The 24,829-nt window shown below is 44.1% G+C and overlaps 1 protein-coding gene across 3 annotated transcripts in view; it reads right to left on the bottom strand.

The window, feature by feature from the left end:
* Positions 1 to 248: 248 nt before the first annotated feature.
* UST (uronyl 2-sulfotransferase) overlaps positions 249 to 24,829 on the bottom strand; it is a 168,794-nt gene continuing 144,213 nt past the window's right edge. The window contains exons 8-10 of one of the 3 annotated variants that reach the window (XM_027454344.3): positions 11,798 to 12,077; positions 5,906 to 5,965; positions 249 to 5,395 (exon numbers count right to left, since the gene is read on the bottom strand). In XM_027454344.3, coding sequence (XP_027310145.2) covers positions 5,389 to 5,395; positions 5,906 to 5,965; positions 11,798 to 12,077 — 347 coding nt within the window. In that variant the 3' untranslated portion in view covers positions 249 to 5,388. Of the gene's footprint in view, positions 5,396 to 5,905; positions 5,966 to 8,419; positions 12,078 to 24,829 lie in introns of those variants that run through there. The other 2 variants (XM_027454346.3, XM_027454347.3) reach the window with 2 other exon arrangements.

The raw sequence follows: 24,829 nt of genomic DNA, 5'->3' as shown, positions 1-24,829 counted from the left end.
GAGCTGGGCATTGCAGACTGAAGGACTGTCTGCACAGCCTCACTGCATCTTACATTTTCCAGCCTTTTTTTTTTTTTTTTTTTTTTTTTTAAGTTGGAGAATGAGAACCTAGTGGGTTCTGGTCTGAGGAGGGCTCACACTAAGCGTGTGGAAGTCATATCAAGAAAACACCTATGTCACTGACTGCAGGGGAAAGAGATCAAACTGGGCCACTCAGAATTGCCTGGGAAAGCTTAGAGATATGACAGTTCTTTTTTTTTTTTTTTTTTTTTTTTCTTTTTTTTTTTTTCCCCAGTCCTTTTATTTATTTATTTATTTGTCTGCGTGCTCTTTTACTTAAAAAGATCACAGGTCATCTCCAGGGTGATGCACCTCTTTAATTTCATCCACGCAGTTGGATTGGGCTCCATCAGAATAAGCTTGTGAAATGTGAGATCATTACAGTGGTGACGTATGGTGGCAAATCATCTTAGATGGATGGTAACTGTCCTAGAAGGCTTCCCCTTGTGCTTCGGGTTCTGCTGGTGGTGTGTCCCACCACTGTGCCTGTCCATCCTTATTGTAATCAGCACTTCTTGCCTGGAATAGCATCTTGCACAGCCCCAGACTTGCTCCTGGCCCTAAACTGAAAGGGGAGGCAGAGCATGTACAATGCTATGTTGCTGCAGTGCTCCTGGAGAGCTGCTGACACTCGTGTTGGTCAGAGCAGCGCCTGGGGCAGGTCAGTGGGCTGAGCAATTCCTAGGTTTAATAATTAATTTTAAATAATTAATAAATCATGTTTAATTAATTACTCCATTTAACATCCCCTTTTGCAGTGTCTTCAGGCAGCTTCATTGTAAGTGATGTGAAGAGCGACAAATAAAATGCGTGCACACAATTTTCACAGCTCTCCAGCCAGCAGTGCTCCAGAACACAGAAGCACCTTTCCTCACAGATGCCCATCTGTTTGAAGATGCTCAAAGGGCTGACATTGCAGAGTTGGAGAGCTCCAGAGGTGTTTCTTGAGTCTTCCCCAGCCACTAGGAGAGCAAACATGATGACCACTGCCCGGGGGCACACCGTGGTGCAGTTGTGTCTGCAGAGCCTCCTGGTTCCTCCTCAGCAGGCCGTAATGGGATGACCTCTCCCTGCTGCCATCCACTTGACAGCCTGCTCATCCGTGTGTCACTGTATTCAGACAGCGCCTGGGCACCCAGCTTCATGTGCAGCAGGAGCCGGGGAACACGAGAGGGGGATAGACATGCAAAGGAGATGATGGGGTCGGCCACGGCCTTTAATCCTAGAAGAGAGGAGAGCAAATGGTCATGGAGACATGGAGAAGAACGGGGTGCGGGACTGATGGTTGAGTCCAGGAGCTCAGTGAGAGGAAACCGCGTGTCCTTCTCCTTTAACATCAGCATACAGTAACTGGTCCCCATGCCCTGCGCCAGCCTGGCAGGACAGACAAGGCAGGCTGGTCTGCGTGAAGAGGCCAAGCACCGCACTGCCAGCGGGCGCACAAGGCTCCTCATGCTTTCCTGATGACACGCTTCAGCCCAGATGGGGCTCTTTAGGAGCGAGATGCCGCATGTGTCACAGCCCTCAGAGCCTTGGCCCCCGCGCCGAGGCTGCCACCGGGAATGCCAGCTATGGCGCTGGGGTTATTTTCACCAGGCTGAATGGGCTTCCCTGCCATTCCGCAGAGAGCACGAGACAGCTGGAAGGCAGCGGCAGCTCTTCCTCGTACAGGAGGCTTCAGCCACCTCATCCCTCCGTGCCCGACCAAAATAGCCAGCGGGGAGCCGCGGGCAGGCTCCTGGAGCTGGGGCACAGCCCGGCTCCCACCGCCCTGCTCCCGGGGCCGCCTGCCCGCCCTCCATGCCCCGGCCCCGGCCTCGCCCCGGCCCCATCGCCGCGCCTGCGGCTCCCCCTAGCGCCCGGCGGGGCTGCACCTGCCCGCGGCCGGGCCTTGCCCTTTTTGTCGCTATTTTTATTATCATTTTTATTATTATTTTTCGAGGGAATAGCGGTAGTCCGTCAGGGCTGCGGCTCGGGAGGAGGAGGGCTCCGCTTTGTTTTGGAGAAGCAGAGGGCACGGGGTTGGGACTGAGGGGTGAGAGAAAGCCTTTAAACGAAGCTGATATTGGCCGGTTGCTAGAATAAAGCGTGAAACAATTCAATAGGCGGCCTTGCTTCCTCTTGTAAATGTGCGGTATCAGCTTGCAGCAGCAGTGCTGAGGTGAACCGAAGGAAGAAATGCCCGTCTCTGCTCCACTTCCCGCAGGCTGGCTCCAGCACACGAAAACCAGTGAGGTTTTTTAAGTAGCATCACCGGGACCCATCACTACTTCTGGACCAGGGCTGAATCCTTTCCCTGCTGCTCTGTGCTCCTGACTTTTATCAGGCGAAGGCTTTTCATGAAGTGTGCCTACAGCAGCAGGAAGGGCAGAGCCAGAGAGGCTGCGACTGCCTTTCTGTGAGCTCTGGTAGAGATGCCCAGCCCCCTAACACCTGCCTGGGGCATGTCTTCCCCTGGTGCGCCTTGCACAGAGCCCTGCTCCTTCCACCTCACGCATGCTAACTGCCTCACTACACAGGGACCTTGCCATCACTGCATGTGCCAGCCCTGTGGCACCTCCATGCCAGCTCCACTGGTCCTGGTCAAACAGCAGTAACCATCACACAGTCTCCCAGCCTGAAGCAACAGCTAACGTAGTGCTTCCCCAGGGGAGAGCTAACCAGCCCCAGTTGCTTCCAGTGGAGTTTTGGGGGTTTGTTCAAGCCATTTGTATTCTTAAATGCAAACAGGAATGATGAGTAAGTAATAGTTTTCAACTCACTGGGCTAAAGCAAAATGCTTTTGGAGGGACAGGCTGGAAAAATAATGGATACTTTGGTTTTGTTGGGCTTACTATTTTTTTTATTTTTATTTTTTTTAAAGAGGCTGTTTCATCTAAACTGAAATGACTAGCAAGCACTGGAGGGGAGGGAAGAAGGAGAAGCTAGCAACACTCCGAGCATCAAGGCATGCAACCTGGTCCTCCTCAGCAAGAGGTTCCCACAGCTTAACCTGCACTCGCCCTCCCCTTGCATAAGGATTCTTCTGCATAAAAAGGATTTTTTGGCTCATTACAGATGCTGGAAAAGGGGGGTGGAAGCCTTGGGCAAACCAGGTGGTTTGGAGCTCCTCAGGGCACTTGCTGCTGGAGCTGGTGGGAGCAGAGGGGCAAGCTTTCTGCTCTCTCTGAACGAGGCCCTGGCTTCAGCGGCTGCGTGTAAATAAGGCAACCACTGCAAAGCATCCGAGCCTGCGAAGCCAGGCTCTACCACAGCTATTGTGATCCGCGTTATTCAGGAATTCTACAAAACGGCACCAATCCTCATAAAAGTTTTGCAGAGTAGATAAATACTACGCTCCAGCCCTCGCAGTGAGGGAGAGGGAAAGCTTTAAGCAATTAGGCCAGGCCACACAGCGATTCGGCAGCCGGCCGGGCCACCAGCTGCGCGGGGCTCCCGATGCAGCCATGCCTCTGCGTGCTCCTCTGTGCCTGGGACAGCAACGTGACCCACACCGTGACCCACACCGCGACCCACACCGCAGCCTGGGGAGGGGTACTGCAGGACCACATACATTTTTTAGGGAAGAAAGGGTCTGACCTTGCTCACCTTAGTGAGGAGAAGCAGCTCACCTAAAAGATGCCGTCTGAGAGCAAAATGTGTTTTCTCTGTTTGCCCTCCCCCTGGACTTTCTGGATTGCTCTGGTAAGGTTTCCTATCTATTTTGTGCTTTTCTATCTCTTTTGCAGGGAAGTTAGAAGCTCTTAGCTTTGGTCAGAGCCAAAGTTTTGCTGCTGCCTCTGCTGCCTTCCCTATGATGAGAACAGAGAAACTGGGCCGTTCTTGTCTTCCTCAGAGGAGCTGGCTGCCACTGCACTCTACCTATGCTGTACAGAAACACTTTAGGCTCCTTCGGCGTGACTGGTACATGCACATGCGGGACTGGAGCAAGCTCCAGAAAAGCCTCCTTCCCCCAGGCAGAAAGAGGACATTTGCTTTCCTGTCAGAGAAGCAAAAGCTTTTCCTTTGTCTCAGAAGACATTGTTTTGGAAAATCAGAGCTGACTACATCATAATTCCATCCCCTTCTCCCAGTTTTTGAGTGATAAGACATGCACGATGCTGCTTGACACTGTGATATTTATAAGACAAAGTAGAGGTCAAATTTGCTGAATGGTTTCCAAATTCCAGTGAGGTTTATCACAAAGAGCCCCATGCACGGACCGAAGTGGCGTGACTGACAAGGCCAGGATTGTGGAGTCACTGAAAAGCCCAGCTTCCAGCCAGCACTGATGGGCCACATCACGTTCACTGGGGCACAACCTGCTGGAAAGCTTCAGCTATGTGGAGAATTTGGGGAGTTTTCACAGCGAAGTTTCTGGACAAGAAGCCCCATTGTGAGGAGCTCAGTTTCATGCTCCGAGGAGCGGTGCTGTCTTCCATCTGCATGCTCCTGCCTGGGCCTGGAGGGGAACAGCCCGGAGCTCAGCAGGCAGGCAGGGGGCTGCTGTCCTCGCTGGATGCTTCCAGCCTCCCTGCAAGAGAGGCGCTGCCGGGCTCTGCTTGCCAGCTTTCTGTCCTGAGAAGTGCGGGAAGGAAGGTTTTTCCCACAGCAAGTGCTGACAGGACTAGCACAGAGTTGTCCAAAGGAGATTTGGCAGAAATGCCCACCAGCCAGCTACAGTGAAGAAACTGGCTCCGTCTCCCTCTCTCCCCTCAGACACCGGCCTCCAGGGCTGCTGCTGACACCCAGAGCCTGTTCTTGTGTCTGAGACCTGACGCCGCTGAGACTTCTTTGCACCCTGGTGCTCTCACCTGCCAGCGCATTTCAGCCTCCCGGCCCCAAGCCAGAGGGGACGGATTTGGCATTGCTAAGCCTCAGTTATTTCAACAGAGGCAGGCCATGACTAGCCCCAGTACTCAGAGCAGAAATGGGAGCAGGGGTGAAGCTGACACCTGCAGGGTGGGCTCAACCTCAACATCTTTGTCCCAGTATCAAGGTTTAGACCAAGGTTCAGCAGCTCTCGCTCCTCCACAAAGCACTCAGACAGAGGGGCTGGGGTGACATCCAGGCTCGTTCACTCCCCCTGAAGATGCTCCCAGAAGACACAGGTGATGCTCCAACAACACGCACTGCCGAGGCACCATGGTAAGGCAGGGAGGAGTTGAGAGAAAGCACCGTGTCTGTCAGCTGAGAGGCACACACCCTGCCTGGCGGCTGGAGAAGCTGTCTTGCCTGTGGGTACTCCACACCAAACCAACTGCACAATGGGCAGAGTGGGAGCTGTCCTTTTGCTCTGTGCTGGTGTTGGTTGCTGAGCAGGAAGGCATCGCATCACGGTCTGGGCTTCTAAGCACTATTGGAAACAGAAAGAAAAATCAGTTTAGACTATGTATGCAAACAGATTTGATGACTTTTCGGGTAGGTATTCTTGCAAATGACTAAATTTGCAAGGTGTGACTTCATCTACCCATCTATCCTCATCTATCCTCATCTAACCCATCTACTCAGCTATCCTCAAGATCACCTTTGCAAAACACAAAGCTGATGTATAGCCACTCCATTTCTACAGGTGTCTGTTGTGTAACCAAGTAAGAATAGGAATTACCTGTTGTCCCCAAAGGACATAAAAGATCTGATGAATGGCTAAAAAGTCATTCCTATTTAGGCTGTTACCTGAAAAGTTGGGAAGTTTCAAGGAAAAGTTACGGGGAACAAACAATTTTCACAGAACTTGTTTTGTCTTCTTATATCTAGGGCCAGTGTTAGAGCAGGAAATAAGGGAAAAAGGGTTAAGACACTTGACTAAATTGTAATTGGTGTCTTCTTCACACCCCTCCTGTGCAATGTTGGGAATATCACTTACCCACTTGCAGTATCCATTCCCTGAGTATGAAATGGGGATAACAGCACTTCTTTACCTCCACTGTGGATCAAAAGGATAAAGGCATTAATCATTTTCCAAGATGCTCAGACAATATTGTTAGTGCAGAAGTACCCTACGCAGACTGACTTTGGGAAATATACCAAAGTCTGTGGTTTGTTCAAATGCAAAACAAATGGATAAGGTAAAAATAAGAAAGGCTTGCAGCTCTTCAGGGAGGCATGGGTGCCTCATTGTCACTTCTTCAGCAAATCTCTTCAGTGTGATCTTATGAATCTTGTCTTCTCTGGGGAATCGGGGAGGAGACCAGCAACTGTGCAGTTGGTCTCCCCTTCCTCCTTCCCTTCCTGAGTTTACTGCCATACAAGCTAGACTGCAGGTGCCCAAAGGAGAAATCCCCATGTGCCATGGGAAGCTGTGCTCTGGACTTTCCCTTGCATCTGGCACGGGCTGGAACAGCCTCTGTTTCTCTCCTGCACCTGATCTGGAGATGATCATGAGTTCAAAACTGGGAGATGCCATTGGCCTTTGCTATCTCCTGCACTGTCCTGGCATCTGAAAACTGCGGCAGCGCCTTCCTTTGTGGCACTGTACCTTTGTATTACGCAGCTTGCTAGCAGCAGTGCTGCACTGAGGAGCATTCAGTTCAGTCAGCTTATCCACAGCACTCAGCCTGGAGAAAAGTGTGCTGAAGGATCAAATCCTTGTCTCAGATCAGCTCCTGCATGTCAGAAACAGGTACAGGCTGCGTGCTCTGCCAAGTTTTTAGGTAGAGTAGCATGGGAAAAGCTGAGAGAGTGCTAACTAAATAGAAGCATGTATGAAACAGCATTTTATTTTAAATCACGGTCTCAAGTTCTCCAGATGAGACAAAGACAAAATAAGAGTGAATTTATGTAACACTTCTGCTGGATGCTCTGTGCAATCCTAGTGTTTAGACCACTGTACTTAACAGCGTTGCCTCCATGTACTCCTGCTTTTCACAGCACTAATTCCCCCTCAATCTAGCAGATTTCTTTGCCGTTCTCCTTGCTGCCCATCTGATAGGAGGAAGGGAACTGAAGGATGGTGAAAGTTTGAATAAAACTCACTCCTACCATGCCATGCTGACACCAGTGTTATTACTTACCCTTACATGACAGCTAAATTCGTCCACAATCAGTTAAATGCAAAAACAGACTTGCATTCTTCCTTTATGTACTCAGAAAAGGAAATCCACATGTTTATATTCAAAATCCACATCCAAATATACCATTGGTGAGATCTTACCATTTTCCAGCATCTGAAAGGCTGAATACATGTTTGCAGAAAATCCTCCCCCCTTCCCACCCCACCGTTGCCCCCAGAGCAACCTTCCACCCCGCCTCCAGGCTCCCGAAGTGTGGCAGCCCCACACACTCTGCCATGACACGACTGCTGTGGCATGCAGGGACAAACTGAAGAAAAGATACAAGCGTTTTTCAGTTGGAAGTGAGACATTAGCAGCTGATTTATGCTGGCTGAGGAGCTGAGATGTAGCTTTCAACCTTCAGCACAAGATCCCTTCCATCTATGTCTAACCTTCTGCATTTTTTCCCCAGTGTCTGTCACCAAGTGGTCTTGTAGCACACTTCACCTCCGTGCACCTCTGCAGAGCCTAATTCTGCAAACACTCCCTTGGGACACTACACTGTAACAACAGAAGTGGTCCCAGCAGTGCCAACACCACTGGGTGTGCATTTTCAAGCATCTCACCAGATGCTCTTCATTTTTTCACATGGAGTCTGTTTATAGAGGTCTATACATAACAAGGCTCAGTTCTTTTTTCTCGTCTTGGCTCACGCAAGCAGATTGATCAACACTGCTTTATACATTTGCTCAAATCTTTGCAGTAAAGGCTGAAACCTTAAAAAATAAAAAGAATGGTGCAGTATTGTATTACACTCTAGTTGCCCTCAGAAATGTTGCTGCTGTCGTTTTAGGCTATGGTCTGCTGTCACAGATGTTCCCTTTCTTAAAATGGAGGAAAAGTTCAGAGCACCATTACCCTTAACTGGGAATTACAGAGCTTTATTTTTTAATAAGATGGGGAGCTCTATTCTCTGGCAGACCACGCATCTTCATTTAATAAAGAGGGTCTAAGTTGGCATGCAGTGTCATTTCCTTTATTAGTCAAAAAATGTACCTTTATATTGAATATTTGTCTTTATTACATCAAATATTGAAAGCAGGACAAGTTCAATGGCTGACATCCACAGATGTGTTCTCTGGTGTTTTAAATTTGTAATTTTGTTTTGTGTCTTTATGACACTATGTACCGGTGGTAATCATTTACGAATTGAAATACCTCAAATATACCATTGATTTCACATACCTTGACTTCTGCTGAGCTACTTCTCTATGTGTATGTAGAGAACACTTTAGATACTCTGATTTAGCCACACACCATCAGAACAATTTATGTGGAAGAGAGGTAAATTAAACAGGAACAAAAAAATGCACCATTTGTCACCGTCATTGAAACTTAAAACTAAGATTTATTTTTTTTTTCCAGAATGCTGCATTTTAACAATGGTTGATTCTTTAGTGTGAAAGCACTGATGTTTTGCTTACATTAGAACATTGCTTTGGACTTTTGGAGCTTTTCAGCCTGGCCATCAAATACCATGTCTAGCAAAATGCTGTGTATGGGAACCAAGCTGTTTTCTTTCTACACAAAACTTCTTTCTACTTGAGCAGCCATAAAGCAGACAACACAAGGTATTTCGGGGAACTTACTGCATGTATCTCAGGTGAGCAAGATAATTCTGCTTTCCATCTCATACCTCCAGGCGGTTCTGGACGCAGAAAATAACCCAGGAACAACCTGCCCCAATCTCTCTTCTGAAGTTTGACCTTTAGATAATAAACTGTGCCGTATAAAATCCTGTTCCGCCTGGTGCCATTCCAACATGTCCCCATAGCCAGTACACCCAGGCAAGAAAACTAGTGTAAGCAATTAGATTATAGTGCTATGAAGAAAAGTACAAGTTTTATTTTTAAACATTGCTGGGCTGAAAAATATTTGTATGGCTTATTTATCTTTCAGGAGATGGTAGTGAATAAGTTAAAGAATATTTCATCCCAAAACATACGCTGCTTTCATTGATAGCTAAGCTAATGTACACATATGTTTTCTTATTTTCATAAATGTCAAGCACCCGCCTTTTTCCCCCACAAAGATTTACAAGTACATGCATGGCACTTCCTACAAAGCTGTCGTGGGCTAAAGGCTTAAAAACAATGTTGTTTTTTTCCTTGAATAAGAAATATTCATCAGACCAAAATATAATCATTTAAATCAACTTCTTCCTGAGAAACTTAGAATTTGGAATGTGCTGAAAAGTTTCAATAAATAAGTCAAAGATTAACCAGCTTAAAACGTACCTTTTAACAATTACGTAAAATATATTTAATGACAGACAAAAAAGCTGTAGGACCAGGAATCTTAGATGCTATGTGCCAGATAAATTTATGAAGTACCATTCGAGGAGGAGAGGCCAGGTTGATTGTTAAGAAAAATACAACAACATTAAAACCTAGCAAGTAAATTGTTTAACAGGTTTTGTATTTAGGTTACAAGTAGTGATGGCTGAAGATACCATTAAATAAACAGATAAAAATAGACTTTACAGTAAGCGGCAGTGAACTTGCAGGAAGGGTGAATGTGTTAAGTGACTGATTATTCTGTTACAATGTTGGCAAAAAGGATTCAAACAGAACTTCTGAAAGGTGAGAATATTAATTTTCTTTCCAAAATATAACAATTCCACAGTGTGTAAACTAATCATTACTCTTTCAATGTAATTTCATAGAAACCACTTAAAATATACAATGCAGCAGATTCATATTTTAGCTAACATGTTAGTTGTTATCTGTGCCATGTTCAGCTTTCTTTAACGCACTCCCTCATGGCAGCGCATTGCTGCCACCAACCTGGGATGTTAATCATGAGAACAGAGTCTTCTACGTAGCATTTTCTGTAAATAAATGTCTTGTCTTAACACGATTACACTTCTTTATTCTTGTTCTCTATGTGCAGGTACGGTAAAGACTGACTGCTGATGAAGACAGGCCATAATGGGTATTGGCTCTCAGCAGGCTCACGGCAGAGGAAACCCTTGAAAAGCACATTCGAGCTTAGCCTGAGTTCATGTGCCTCGTCCATCACAAAATAACTTTTGCTGTTAGTTCAAACCGAAGGATTACCTTGCAGACAGCAGGCGTGCTGCTGAGACAGCCGCAGGATAGGAAGCCAATAGTGCCTGGCAGATGTTTGAGAGGGCACGAGCTGGACACAGGTGCTTTACTCCAGAAGTCTTACTGGGTGGGACTCATGATGCAGTTCTTCAGTTGTGCTCTGGGACAGGAATTTATTGCTATTATCCTCTACTGGTTTAGCTTCCTCTGGGCCTAAGGGTGCACAAGAGGCCAAGGCCTCATTGAGACCCCCAGGCCCCCCTGTTCTGCTGTGGAGCAGGGTGGCTCTGCCCATTGTGGTGTGCAGGTCTGTTGGTTCTGCACCTGCAGCCCAGGCAGATCATCACTGGGAACCCCAGGGACACCTACCTTAAAGACAACAGCCTGTTGCATATGGGAGCCATCCCCATTTCTCCTCTCAGCCAACCCTACTCCACTTCCCAGTGTTTGCTGGTAATACTTGTAGTGATCAGCCAGGGCAGGCTTGCACAGTGCCTCTCTCAACAATGCATCATTGAATTGGCTTTGGTTTTACAGAGCATAGCTTTTTCTTTTTGTTTTATCATTCTGAAGTATTTCAGCTAGGGAAGTGGAGTGTCTCCATACTGTTAATTTTACTTCTAGCCACACTAGTAGCAGATGTCTGCTGTTTGCGCTGGTGTGGCAGCTGCGCTGTGCTTCAGGCACGAACAATTAAATTCTGCGATCATAGAAGCGTTGCTTATGTTGAATCAGAGCTCCATACCCTTTACTTTTTTTTTTTTTTTTTTATTGAGCAACTTTTTCTGCATCTCTTTGGATTTCTGATCCATAATAAAAATACAAATCTACAAACACTCTCCCTGAACAGAAAAAACACACTGCACCTTTTCCACCAGTCTAATAGAAACGTACTCAGCTGCAAGGAACAAAACTGCAGTTTACATAACCCTGCCCCACAGACTCTTCATTCTTGCCATTCACTGACCTGGTAGCTTTTTCCGCTCTATGAACTAGAAGGGCTTACCAGAAACATCTAGTTCCTGTAACTTGCCTTATGACCAGCCGCATTAATTTGCCAGAATAGTAGACTTGCTCCTCCCACACTGAGCAATTCAGAAGCCATTATCTAACCCACTCTTGAGCCTGTTATCCTTGGACGTGCACACACGGCAAAGGCTCTGACTGCATCACTGGAATACCAGTGCTCTCTGGGCAGAGAGAGGCACTCTTCCCAAATGGCTCACTGCCTCCTCATTTCCGTAGTTAATGCCGCAGTATTATGCAATGAAGACTTGTTTCTGGAGAAAGAGAGAGATGAGAGTCTGTAAAATTCACCTTGAAATAGTGCCTAATCTGTTCTTTTATGTTTTGCAGATGCCCAGGGGACTGTTGTGTACTCCAAAAGTTATTTTGTGATAGACAGTAGATACTTCTCTCTTGAAATATGCTATAGCAAGGAATCTATGGAGCCAGCACAGTACAGTAACATCAAACCCACAAAACCAGGCACCTCCCGATTGCCCCAACATGTGGGACTGCTCTGTTTCATTCTGTTTTAAATGCTGCTGCGCATTAACTCAGTTCCTTAAAGAATTACTTTTAATAATAATTAAAAAATCTTAACAAAGCTGGAGGGGTAACCAGAAGAGAAAGGATAGCTCTTCCATCCATCACCTTTTATAGATATCCTCTAGCCACTTTTCATCATCTTCTTCCTCATCGTCTATGGGTTCCTCTGTTTCCAGGGGAGAAGGGATGAAGAACTCGGGTCTGGGACGTGGTTTCCTGATAAGAGACTTCAGTCCAAACTTGCGCTTTAGCAGGTGGAACTGTTCTTTGACATAGTAATAAAACTCATATTCATATCTCATGCGTTGGTAGAGGATCTGTATTGCTTCTGGAGAGGGGACGGTCTTTTTCACTGTCACAGTCAGATTGCCAAGTTTCCTATGTTCTGTAAAGAAAATAAGCCATATGGTAGGTACTGATTAATGAGACCACCTAAACCTTTTTTTTTCATTAACATTAAAACTTGACTGTACCGCATTACTGGCACAAATGACCTCAATCTGCCTCCTTAATAACGTAACTACTCTTAGTGATTTGAAGTTAGACTTGCATGTTTAAACATGGCTAGTTCGCGCACAGCATTTGGCATTGCAGATAGTCGCTGAGGATCTTAACAGGCAATGGTTATCTGCAAATACAAATTGAGTCACACCGATTATGAGCACAAACTACATTTAGGGAAACACACATAGTACCTAATTGTGCACTAATCTTGCCTAGCTTTGGAGATTTTTGCTGATGCATGTGAAATATATATCCAACACACAGCTGAGCTGAACTAATCATTTACTTCCTATGTGGCATAGTATGCCGTGGTGCAGTTGTGCTTTATGACTGTTCAGACCTAAGCGGATATGTATCAGTCTGAATCCATCTCAGGCTAGCACCGTTGCATCAACAGATGACACCCCAAGACCGAATGCGCCTGTTGACTTTGTCATCTTGATGCACATATTAATTACACTAGTACATCTTCCTGTCATGTCCTGGGACTGGAAGATTTCAGTACGTTTCTCTTCACCTGTTAACTTTTGCATTGGTCAACCGAAATAAAACACAATTATTGCTGATAAAGATTTAGCAAAAGCACTATATTGCCTCTCTGTTTGCCTCCTCTCTCAATAGATTATTTTACCACTAGAGATTAATTTATTTGAATAAGGTGCAAAGTAAACCACTTCAAGCATCCATTTTGCTGTTTTCTACCAGATGGCAACAAACTGCTGGACTATCCCAAGTATATTCTTCTTCTCCAATACAGAAATGTAACTGAAGGTCAACTGCAAAAAGAGCAGAACAATAACCTCTGGGAGTACTGACCCCCCTACTACAACTGTCTTAAGAAGACGTAGAGATGAATGTTGCAGTGATGAAGCAGTAGCCTTTGTCATTAATCAGTTTTTCTGAAAACACAGTGCTCCAATCCAGCAAAGTTCGTGTGTTACTTTTATATAAAGTGACACCCATGGAAATGATCCTAATAGCCTTAGAATACCTCTTGGTCCAGACTAGGCAAGATGAATGGGACTTGCCATGTAAGCAAAGAGCAAGACACAAGACAGCAAGTGCTGCTGGGCTGGAAATTCTCCTATTCATTTGGCTTTATCCACGTCTGGTGCAGTAGAAAAACACTGTATCTGAAAGAGGTATTTTCCCTCTCATTTTTGCTTACCAATTATAGCACAGTAATTTGTAATGGATATGATACAAAAATAGAACAGGTTGACTAGCCTACCAAACTTAATGTTGTTATAAATCACAAAAAAATTATTTAAAGATTGATTTTATTTTGCATTTGTACTTTTAATTCCTTCTCTAAAGGAATAACGTTTTTCATTGTTTAGTGACAATTAAAACATGCTGTTCTGTAAATAAATGGAGCTTTTACACCAAACTTCATAATTTTTAGCACTGAGATGTCTGTACTCATATATCTAAATAATTTAAACAAGCTTAGTGTACAGAGTTTTTGTTCTTTAATTACAACAGTAATGGTGACATGCTCTATACTTACTGACTGTTCACAGTTTGTCAATTTGTATAGTTTTAGTTAGGAGTAAAACTAATAAAGTGCACAGAAGTTGACATTAAAAACAATCAGGGGGGTGATCTTTAATATGCTGTCCAGGTAAGAAAAAGCATAAAGGAAGGCTCATGAAATATTTGCATTTAAAACTGGCATTAGCATAAACAGCTAACAAATGGGGTCAAGAACTTATTCTCTTCTACACTGCCTACATCCATAGACTAAGATAGACTAACAAAGGTCTCATGTTTTTAAATTTTTAATTAGTTGTTCATGTTGTCATTGATGGGCATTAAACGAATGCGCTCAAGGAAGGACACTGAGCTCAGTCTGTCCTTGGGTAAGAAAGAAAGCAAGAGCTGTCTTATGATGATTTAGCACTTCAAAAAATTCCTCGTTCTGGTGCTTAGTTGGTAGCTTCCACCAGCTTTGCAGTCTGGTTTTCTTTACAAACTCAGCAGCAAATATACACTACTAAATATTTCATTTATTAAGTTCAAGCCTTTATACTGCTTGCCAACTGCATTTTTATTTTACGTAGGTTATTTCTGTTACAGAAAACACCATTTACATCGCTGGAGAAAGCTCTTTATTTATACGGTCCCTCCAGGACTCTAACTGGGAAAAGCCACTTCTTAAGGCACCAGCTCCCTTTGGTGGCTGCTCCTTCCAGCAGAGAGAGGCACTTGTGTTCGGCCCAGGAGTGCTGCCAACGATGACAAGGTGAAAAGAGCTGGGCTGTTTTCTTGGGGGGGGAGCAGCACAGGGTGGGACCAGCCAAAGGGTGGCTTACTGGTGCGGTGCCAGGCCGGGAGCAGCCCGCCAGCACCAGCTCGGCCAAAGAGCCAGGTGCTGCATGCCACCCTCGCAGGCAGGCACCGCCGGGGGAGAGCCAGCCAGCAGCTAAATACACTCAGGCTGAATTTGCCTGAGCTTTGCAATTGCAGTAAGCATGAAATAGAGGATCTGGATGTATGCAATTATTCTTTGCTCTACGAATGTACCTATGTGCATATATTGATATATACAGACAGAAATGCACATGCTCTGAAAGGAGAAATGTATATTCTCTGTCTCCTTTCAGTTTGCCTCTCAGTGTAACTATCAGTAACTGCAGTGCGTAAGTGGCTGTGAGATGCTGCTTGTCAGATAGGACTAGTTGGGACTTCAGGCTTAGCATTTTGATAAAACAAGTTTACTTTTTTTTTTTTTTTTTTTACACTTGAATTTTATTTAGACTGGTTTGTAATCTTAAATACACTTGAAAGGCTCTTTAATACAAATATGAATGAAATCACAGAACTGCCCCTTGAAGTCACCTTAACCACTTCTCCTCATCGTATAAGCAAGATGGAAAAATTATGTAGATTTGGCTTAAGGCCAAAATAACAATCTGCATATGCTACATAAACCCAGCTGTCCCACCAAAGGACCCCATTTTATGACCTTTGAGACAGCTAACCATATGGAGGGCAACAAACTACACCATTTACTTTTTAGGGTTATTTTTTTAAACTGTATTTGCTTTGGCGTTCTTTTAAATTACTAAAAAGAATGTACTATACAGTAACCAAACCTCCCAGTACTGCCTGCTCACGCCTTGAATTAACGTGGTGAAGACTAAATTGATACACAGATATGGGTGAAGAAAATTAAATTCTTCTGGGTTACCAGGTGATTAATATTTACTGTTACTTTCCCCACTTTCACTTCTCCTTTCTTCTCTTTTTAATTAAGAAATCTGACATTACTCACTGCAGTAATCCAAACCGTAGGGGAAGGAGATTTTTTTTTTTTTTTTTTACATTTTGTGGCTTGAAAAACCTTGGATTGCCATATTTAGACAAAATGATCCTAAAGACTACCTCCAAAGAGAATTTATGAGTTGTGCTTTCTCCCACGAGGTGCGCGCTCCAGAGCTTTGCTCCCAGCTAAGCTGAGCTGCGGGGAGCCGAGCGGCCTCGGGGGCCAGGCCAGGCCATGCACACCAGGCCTGGGCCAGCTGTGGGTGAGCAGAAGGTGGAAAAACTCTGCCCTGAGCTCTGCTGCTCCAGGACTGAGCGAACATGATGGTTGTCAAAGATAGAGCAAACTCATTTCCTGCAGCCACGCAGGGAGGCCCCCGTCTCAGCCGCACACAGCTGAACTGCAGCACATACCTACTTCTCCACGGTTTTAAATGGAAAGAAACGAGTGTCGCTGTGGTTGGGCATGACGTACAAACCACCGAGGGCCTCTGCTTGGTGTGCCACTCAAACGAGTGAAAAAAAAGAGCCCCTAAAACAGGACTCTGGTGGCTGTGTGAATCTCCCCTCAGAGTATTTAGCTGCAGCTCAGCTGAACATTTTCAGGCACCACTTTTTCAGGCTTTAAATTTTTGCTGAGCTCTCGAAGGGCATCAGGGAAATGATGTTTTTGGGAAAGCAGAGGAAATACCTCTGTTTGGTCTTTCCCTCGGGCAGGGCCTGTTCCTGGGCCAGGTGGAGGAGGCAGGCAGCGGCCCATGGCCACACCGAGCTGGGGTGGTGCAGACCTCTCCGAGTCATCGGCTGAGGTGATGGGTACTAAAACATGAAGCTGATGAAAAAATAGGCAATAATTTGTCCCACAGCATCTACTAGCTCTGTCTGAAATACACCAAGTCCCTCTTATTAACCTCCTTATTGCTTGTATGCACTGGGGGTCAGAAACAGAAGTTAGCTCTCTTCCTCTCAGTTAATCTCATTAACAAGATAAGGTGTAAAATTTAACAACATTTAGATAAAGATTAAACATTTGTGTGCGTACCGAAGACAGTTACGCTAAGCTCACTAGCAATACTTGCTTTGTTTCAGTATTTTTATCTTAATTGCTGTGTTTCCTTCATGGCATGAGACAATTCCCAGCTCCAGAGGATTAGAAAGAAAACTCTAGCACATTGGCACACAGTAATGGCGCATCTCTTAATTGTCAGATACGTATCTCTGTGAAAAGACAGCTATCTGGAGGTATGGAAACACCCAGAACTTCAGAGACCTCTGGTCCTAGGCAAATCTGATGTCCTTATTATCAAGCAGGGATCATGGGAGCAAATACACCAGATTGTAATCAGTTCAGACACTGCAAAATGACTGTCTATGAGGGCGTCTGAACTAGGTGGAACATCACAGCAGTTCTGTTTCTACTTTGTTACCACTACAATGTATAAGGAAACCTCAGGGAAGAATAATATCACTGTTAACCTAACATAATTTCATAATTTTATTAACAGTAACATGGACAAACTGCAGGGAGCTCAGAGAATGATAACCTAGCAGAGAAAAATGGAGGAATGCCAAAAAAGAGATTAGCCAGGAACGGCTCACAGAGGCATTCTGAAAGACACATAATCAAACAATTACTAAAGCTGAAGGATATAAACGCCAAGGAGGCAAGGGACAAAACCAGAACAAGGAGGAAAGAGGAAAGGGAAGGAGGAGGGAGAAAGGAAAATAAAAGGGAAAGGAAATATTAATCATAAATGTATGAAATACATCAGTAAGGCTCAAATTAACAAAAGAAATATCTTCCCATTGTATGCATGTAACACATATTAGGAATATATTGCAGAGGTAAACGCTGCACTGGCCTGGCCATGGACTGGACAAAGTAACAGTGGTATGTATCCAACAGTGCTCTGTAATACTGCTTAAGCTATCAAAGGCATCATATCACTATTACAAAACACTTGCGTTACAGCATATTCAACAACACAAATATCTATCTTTCTCCATACAGCCACCAGTCTCTGAGGTCTCTTCTCCAGCTAGAAAGTATTTACATGTTTCATGAAGTCTCCAACTCTCCTCTTGGAAACTTTTCACAGTATTATGCTCATGTCTCTACCCGTTCAAAGCTGTGGATACAACAACGTGCATTTCCAGCTGACACCTCAGCTGACTCTCCTGTACGCTCTGCCTGTGGTACCGCCCAAGCCTGGAAACGTGCTGTATCTCACACACAATCAGATAACAAATCTCAACAGGATCTTCTGAGAGACTCCTTTTCTTTGGTTCAATTTATGCATTGCATTCCCAGTTAAGATAAGCTATCACACACACCAAAAAAAAAAAAAAAGTTGAAAATTAACCCCCATTGGTAGAGCGAAGAGGCAAATTCTTATGAGCATGTGGTCAGGTACTTTTACTGCTGTTTAGCAACTTCTGAGCTGAAACTAGACAGGGTTGGAGGTGCCAAAACCAAAGTCATCTGCAGAGGAAATGCCAGGATTCTCTAGTTCAAGCTGCTGAGAGAATTGCTAGGTTTGCAGCTCATATGAAATTCTGAATATATCATTTATAGCTGTATAAGTATTACTGAATGAATCCAGTCAACCTGACAATCTGACAAAACCACAATTTAAAAATAGTTTCTTACAGATGATCACTTGTGAACACTGTTACATAGTAGGTTAGGCAGATACTACCAATATTAATCTTTTTTTTTTTTTTTTTTTCCAGAGGGAAGAGAAAGTTGGAGTGATTGAGACAAATTTCAGCTGTGTTCATGAGCAGGAAAAGCTACACCACAGATATGTAACACAGAAAATCTGCAAACAGAAATACAGCCTGAGACTTGAGCAACTCGAGCGGGCATCTCGCCTTTGTGCTTCTAGTCACAGTAGACCGATACGCGTGATTTGTGTCCACAAAAAGGAAGCCTTGGAAGAGGCATGCAGAGCAAGCTTACAGTGTCTAAGTGGGATGGAGTGAGGTGGAGGTGTCTTTATTTCCATATATAGTATTGATGAGTGCAACTGGCATATAGCATTCAGCTTTGTAACCACATCCTAAATCAGACAGGATACGAAAAGAGCCTCGGAATGAATACCGGGGTTGGAAGGAGGACTTTAGAGAAAGAAGATACATTTGCTCTGTTCAGCTGACCAAAAAAAGATAGAGAGGTGACTTGTTTACAGCATCCATGTACTTTCATGGTAAGAAAACTACAGATACTTGGTTGGAAGTTGAAGCCAGAGAAATATGAACTGGAAATAAAGCACAGTTTTTCAAGTGGTGAAGGTGATTAATCACTAGAAAAAAAATCAATTGATTAGCCCTCACTTGGTATTTTTGGTGTTTTTACATCAGAACTGGATAACTTAACCAATTCCAGTTACTGATCTCTGTGCAGAAGTAGGAGAAATTGTGTGGCTGGTAGCACAGAAAAAGCCAAGCTAAATGCTCCAGTGGTCCGTGTAAGACTTGTATAGCTGCAGATTTCAAAAGTCTTGCATGTCTCAGCTTCCAAGCCTGTAGCACCACTTCTGAAAGCCTTTTCTGAGTGCTTTTGAGACACCTAAGTGAATGTCATTTTAAGAACATTTTGAACACCTAATTTGCTACCATTTTCAGTTCTTGGCTGTTCAAAGCCCAGGGGTCACCACCCTGCAATATCAGGCCCTGAGGGACTGTGAAATAACAAACACTAGGTTAAAATAAAAGTTTGAGTACATGGTCTTAAAAATTATTAATTCTAAGTGTTGCACCTTTCTAGTGCATACATATGACTGCTTATTGCTTTATATGAGAATAACTACCGAAATGAGAAACTAGAGCAAAAATGCTAACTAGAGCTAAAGTAATGGCCAATAAAAAAATGCATTGCCAAGGTAAAACCACGACTGATATGGTATAATGGGGCTGGAAGATATGCAATACTGTATGCAAGTGGCTATTAAAATGGAGAAAAAAAGAAGGTGCCAGTTCTCTTCTCCCTTGTGAGAAGGCTGCTGGTTTGAAGAAGATTTTCTCCTAACTGCGTCTGCACACAAGCAACTCAGAGCCCTGAAATTGCTTTATTTCTTATTATTAAAAGTTAAAGAAGGTCAAGAGAAAATTCTCTCTTTTCCCCTTAGGTTCTTTTGTGTATAATGAGCAACTGAAGGCAGCCAGGGGCTGAGGCACTAGTGAAGAAGGAAGAATGCTACAAGAGCAGAAACAACACACTGTTCCTTTCAAGTTCACCCCCTCCTGGCCCACAGCCCGACTGCCTTGGCCAGCCGCCAGGGTATTGGGACAAAGGCTTCCTCCTCTGGCCAAAACCGAGGAAAAGGGCCCGTTGTTTAACACAGGCAGACTTGTTTCAGCAAGAGCAAAAACTAAAAATAAGGGGAATTATATTAACTGAAAGTCCTGAGAGAGAAGAGAAATCTCCTAGTGTGGCTAATGCAATTCTCGCTCCATGCCTTTCCCATAGAGGGAACGTCTTGACTGTCTACCTCTCAGGCTAGAAGGGAAAGTGAAATGTCTCAACAGGGTTAAAGCCATAAGGCTTCTGAAACAAGAATGCATCTTTCTTCTTTCCAGGAAGCCCCAGGTGTCCCACTACTCCCCTCTATGCCTGCCCTAGTACGTGAAGGGCAAGCGTCCTCACTCATAAAAAAGATTGCAGAAATTTCTTTGCTCCTAGCAGACCTTAAAGATTCTCCCAGATAAGGAAGGCAGGCATTTAGCTATCTAGGGAATTCACAATGACTAAAGCTCCTACTGGATTTCACAAAGCTATTAAAACATAGTGAAGGTGGATTCACACCTGGGCTTGTTGCCATCTCATGGTCTGTGATGGAGAACATGGGACACTCAGGGTTCCCCACAGGCTGAGAGGTCTCCCTCCTCCCCAAAACCCCTGAGGGAGATGCTGTTGCAGAGGTTACGCAGAGATGTGGTGGCTATCCATGCCACCCTCAGCACCTCCTCTTCCAGAGCCCAGTCACAGCCAAGGGCAGAAGACTTGAAAAGAGCAGAAAAAGCTCTAGGTCTGAAGCAACCCACTTGACTTTGAGCACTGAAGTGCTTGAGTGATGTCAGCTACTTCAGAGGTTGTATTACAGGATGTAATGTCTCAGTGAGCTCTTGCAGGAGACTTCCCCCAGCAATTATTCATGTGTCTGAGAGCTTTCGGAAGCAGGCCCCAACTCAAGAAGTGTGATTTTCATCTGCCTGGGTTAAAATAAATTAATACAGGACACTTTTCAGTGCTTAGATGCTGTTTGAAGACCATCAGGATTTAAACATGAATGTACTTGCTCTGTATTACAGGCAATAGATTTTCCTCCTGAAGTGGAGAAATGGCATTTCTGACACATACTTACAAGACCAAGGTCCTTCCTGGAGAAGGCCTCCGTGTACATCTGCACCAGCCAGTAGCAGGGACAGGCTCCGCTGCAGCACTTCTCATCTATCTTCAGATTTGTGTGATCTGTTCCAGCACACCTTGACTGCTTTTGTGCGTCAGCATGAGAGCAACCCATTGAGGAAACAGAGTTTGCTCAATGATCCCTTTTAATTCAACTCGCATTTCACATTACTGTGCTGACAGGGGAAGAGATACATGGGCACATCGTCCTGCCATCCATCACCTTGTTTACAGGAAGTATATTCTCAGTAGCCTCAACTCGATTGCAGGATAAAGGAATTAGCTGAGTATTATGAAAACATGAATCAGAATGGGAGATTTAGATGGTATGAAAAGCCACTACTTCTGTACTTGATCCTGCAAATTGCCTTGAGTCTGTAGTATTTCAATCAGTAGTCTCGTTCCAGCATAAGAGAGACTGGCTAGTATCAAAGTTTCCAGGATGACTGCACTTTTTTGATTTAATGACAATACTAGCCCTGACATAATGACTACCATGCTTGAAGGCTACACTGCACAAAACTTTCCTTTGTGCCAAAGAAAATAGGAGAAAAATGACCTACTGTCTTCTTCTATTTCTGTATTTCTGTATTTTTCTATTTCTATATTCTGTATGCACATGTAAACATTAACACCTCCAAATGAGTACAAAATGGGAGAGAAAACAGGAAGGATGTGACAGTAATTAAGGAGAACTCTTCAAGAAAAATCAGTTTTGAGAAGGAGCTAGCCTACTGAAAAGAACCCTAGAGCTGCAGCAAACCAGGCTTTTGTTGAAGAAGATTGCCATTTTCTACATTGCAATTTTCAAGACAAGTGAAAAAGAGGACCCCAACATTGCTCACGAGGTATGCAATGTTAAGCGTTGCATCAAGACAGAGAGAAAACCTCTCATGGTGTGTTGACCCCAGACAGCAGCCAAGCACCAACAGCCACTTGCTATCTCTTCCCACCATGGCCCCCATTGTGGGATGAGGGAGAGAACAGGAAGAAAAAAAGGAAGAAAACTCCTCAGTGGAGATAAAAACAGTTCAATGGATGGATTAAAAAATAAAAACAAAAAAGCGATGCAAAGGAAATCACTCAGCACCTCCCACAGCTAGACTAGTAGCTCAGCTAGTCCCTAAGCAATAGCCAAAACCTCTCTTCTTCCTCCTCTACTCCTGTTGTTATTGCTGAGCATGAAATTACATGGTATGGACAATCCCTTTGACCAGTCTGGGTCAGCGGTCTTGTCTGTGTCCCCTCCCAAGCTCTTGCACACCCCCAGCCTACTGGCTGAGAGGGCAGAGTCAGGAAAAGAGGAGGTCTTGACCCTGTGTGATCTCTGTTCTACAACCACAACACAACATCGGTGTGTTATCAATGCTTTTAGCCAGAAATCCACAACACAGCACTACACAGGCTGTTATGTAGAAAGTTAACTTGAACCCAGACTGCCTCAGCACACCCACTGGCACAGAGACATCAGTTCTCCTCAGGGAGTCAGCATCATGGGCCATGTCCTGCCAGGGACTCAAACACGCATAAAAAAATGTCAGATATAACATGCATGAGAAAGCAGGAAAATAGCATTATCATCTTCTTTAAAAAAAAGACATAATGGTAGCACTGGGCTTGAGAAGGCAGGATGGCACAGGGTGTATGAGAATTGTTCTGAGTCACAGCAGCTCTCTAACAGCTTTGCAAGGCTTGGTAGACAGAGCCAGGAGAGGTCCATAGGCTGGGAGGCAACCCTGCCTCATCCAGGCAGGGTCCTGCAGGGAGCCAGCACACTCTTGCAAGGCTGTGTAAAGCCTTTCTGAGAACATAGATCTTTTTCCCAGTCCCTCAAGTCCAGTCGTTCTTCTGCATGGCTCCAAGGCAGTAACTTCAGTTGAGGTTATCTCTGACTTTATATTAGCACTTCGGCACTCATGTCACCACTTGCATTTTTTGTGTTCGGCTGGTCACTCCAACACAAGTTGAAAGGTTCACTTCACCCTGCACGTTTGGCAGCATAGATAGGGCCACTATTCTGTACTTTCTTTGGGGGTCAAATTTTCAGCAACTTGGGGCCACCTGAGTACTGGTAGTCCTGTCATCTTTGATGTTTCAAAACAAAGACATCACAAATTTTCGTTCGAGAGCAAAGCCAGAATAGAAGAGCTCAGCTCCTACAGGCTCCACAGGCTCTAGCATGAAAACTGCCAGGAGAAGAGATTTTACTCCCAGTTATCACATTGATGAGGTAGTTTTGACAAGTCCCTCTATGCCAAACAAATCAGAAAGTATAAATTCGAATGTTTTAGGCAAGACATAGATAAGACGAGAGAATGTATATATATGTAGAGAAATGAAAAGTGGGCGTAGGTTGTATGCCAAGATGTTAGAAGAAACAAGAGAAGACGGGAACAAGAGTTAGTTTGATAAAGATGTCCATGTGAATGCTTATACCTTTATGCTTAGCTGCCAACGTGCATCTGCCATTATCGTTTACCTGATATTTACATTTCCAGAGTAAAAGCAGCTGCTTTCAGGTGTGTGCAAACCTGTCACACCTTTCTCTAGGAAACTTAAAATACACATATAACTCACACACATAACAGGCACAGTGGATAAGATGAAGTATCCACTCAGTCACTCTGCTGAGTATTGGAATGGTGGCCTGCCATTTCTCTTCCTACCAAAGCCATGCCATGTCTCTGACCATCTTGATTGCTCCTGCTGTGTACTTGCTCTAATTCTGCTAGACACATTTTGACAGAGTGCGACTAAAGCTACAAATAATTAATGAGGTCTCAAGGAAAACGCTGCAATTTGTGGTTAAAAGCACGTACAACATAACTAATTTCAACATTTTTCATACGTAAGAGGCAGAAGCAAAGACATAGATTTAACATAGATTTGAAATAGTGCTTGTCCTGAAGCACAGGCTGAGAATACTTCTTTTACTTGAAGAACAAAGGCAGTTCAGTGCAAGAGATTTCTTCAACTTCATTGGCTAATCCTAAAACCAAGAGCGGCACCTACAAGTGAATTTAATTTATCTGGTAAAGTAACATAGAAAATGTTATTAAAAATGGGAGTTAATAATTCAGTGCCCATTTTCAACAGATAATCCTCAAAATATTAATATTCTTTTTTTCTTTCTTAAAAACTAATAAAAATTCCCATCCCTAGTGGATTCTGAATCTATGAAATCCAAATCCTATTTGTTAAGCTTATCAGAAGAATAAATGCTTGGATTTTAATGAAGTTCTGTGGAAAACATATCGGAGAGGATGACACATTCAGGGTTTCCACAGTAGCAGAAACAATAAAAAAAAAAAAATAAAAAAAATCAAGGGAGCCTTGTCATGGCCCATCCAAACCCAAAGAGATTGTCTCTGGGAGACTTGGAGTGAGTTTACATGGAAGGGACACCTACTGTGTTGGATGTGCACATGCCCTTACACATGTCAAGAGGGCCATAAGGCCCACACTTTGACTCAGGCTCAGTTCTCCCTTGGACACCAATGCATGTATAATCAGGTTAAAATCAGATTTGTTCTTAGTGTTGAATATATGGATCCCAGAACTCTTCAAAACTCTCAAGTTTATTGTTTAAGCGAAGGCCAAGTTCCCCTATAAGCATTGGGGTTATGAAATTGCGCTTCTGAGGTCTTTTAAAAATATATTCCTAGCTGGTGTGGCCAGTGGCTATGGTCATCAGTTTCTGAACAAACATGGTACCCAGGCACATCATATTCAGCTGACATTTTATCCATCTGCTTGCCACAGTGGCTGAAAGTATTTCTGGCGTATGCCTAGAGCATTTAATTTTGTTAAGTACATTTACTGAAGAAACTAAAATCCCTACACTGAGCAAATACAGAGTCCCCATAAACATAACTACATTTTTTTTTTTTTTCATTTGCTCAGAGTAATAGTGGGAAATGAAAAACCACGAGGCTGAAGGAAGTGAAAGGACTATT

The sequence above is a fragment of the Anas platyrhynchos genome, chromosome 3, assembly GCF_047663525.1.
Source record: "Anas platyrhynchos isolate ZD024472 breed Pekin duck chromosome 3, IASCAAS_PekinDuck_T2T, whole genome shotgun sequence".
Lineage (NCBI taxonomy): Eukaryota > Metazoa > Chordata > Aves > Anseriformes > Anatidae > Anas > Anas platyrhynchos.
Note: the sequence above shows the minus strand (reverse complement) of the source record. Positions and strands in the feature narration are given on the sequence as shown.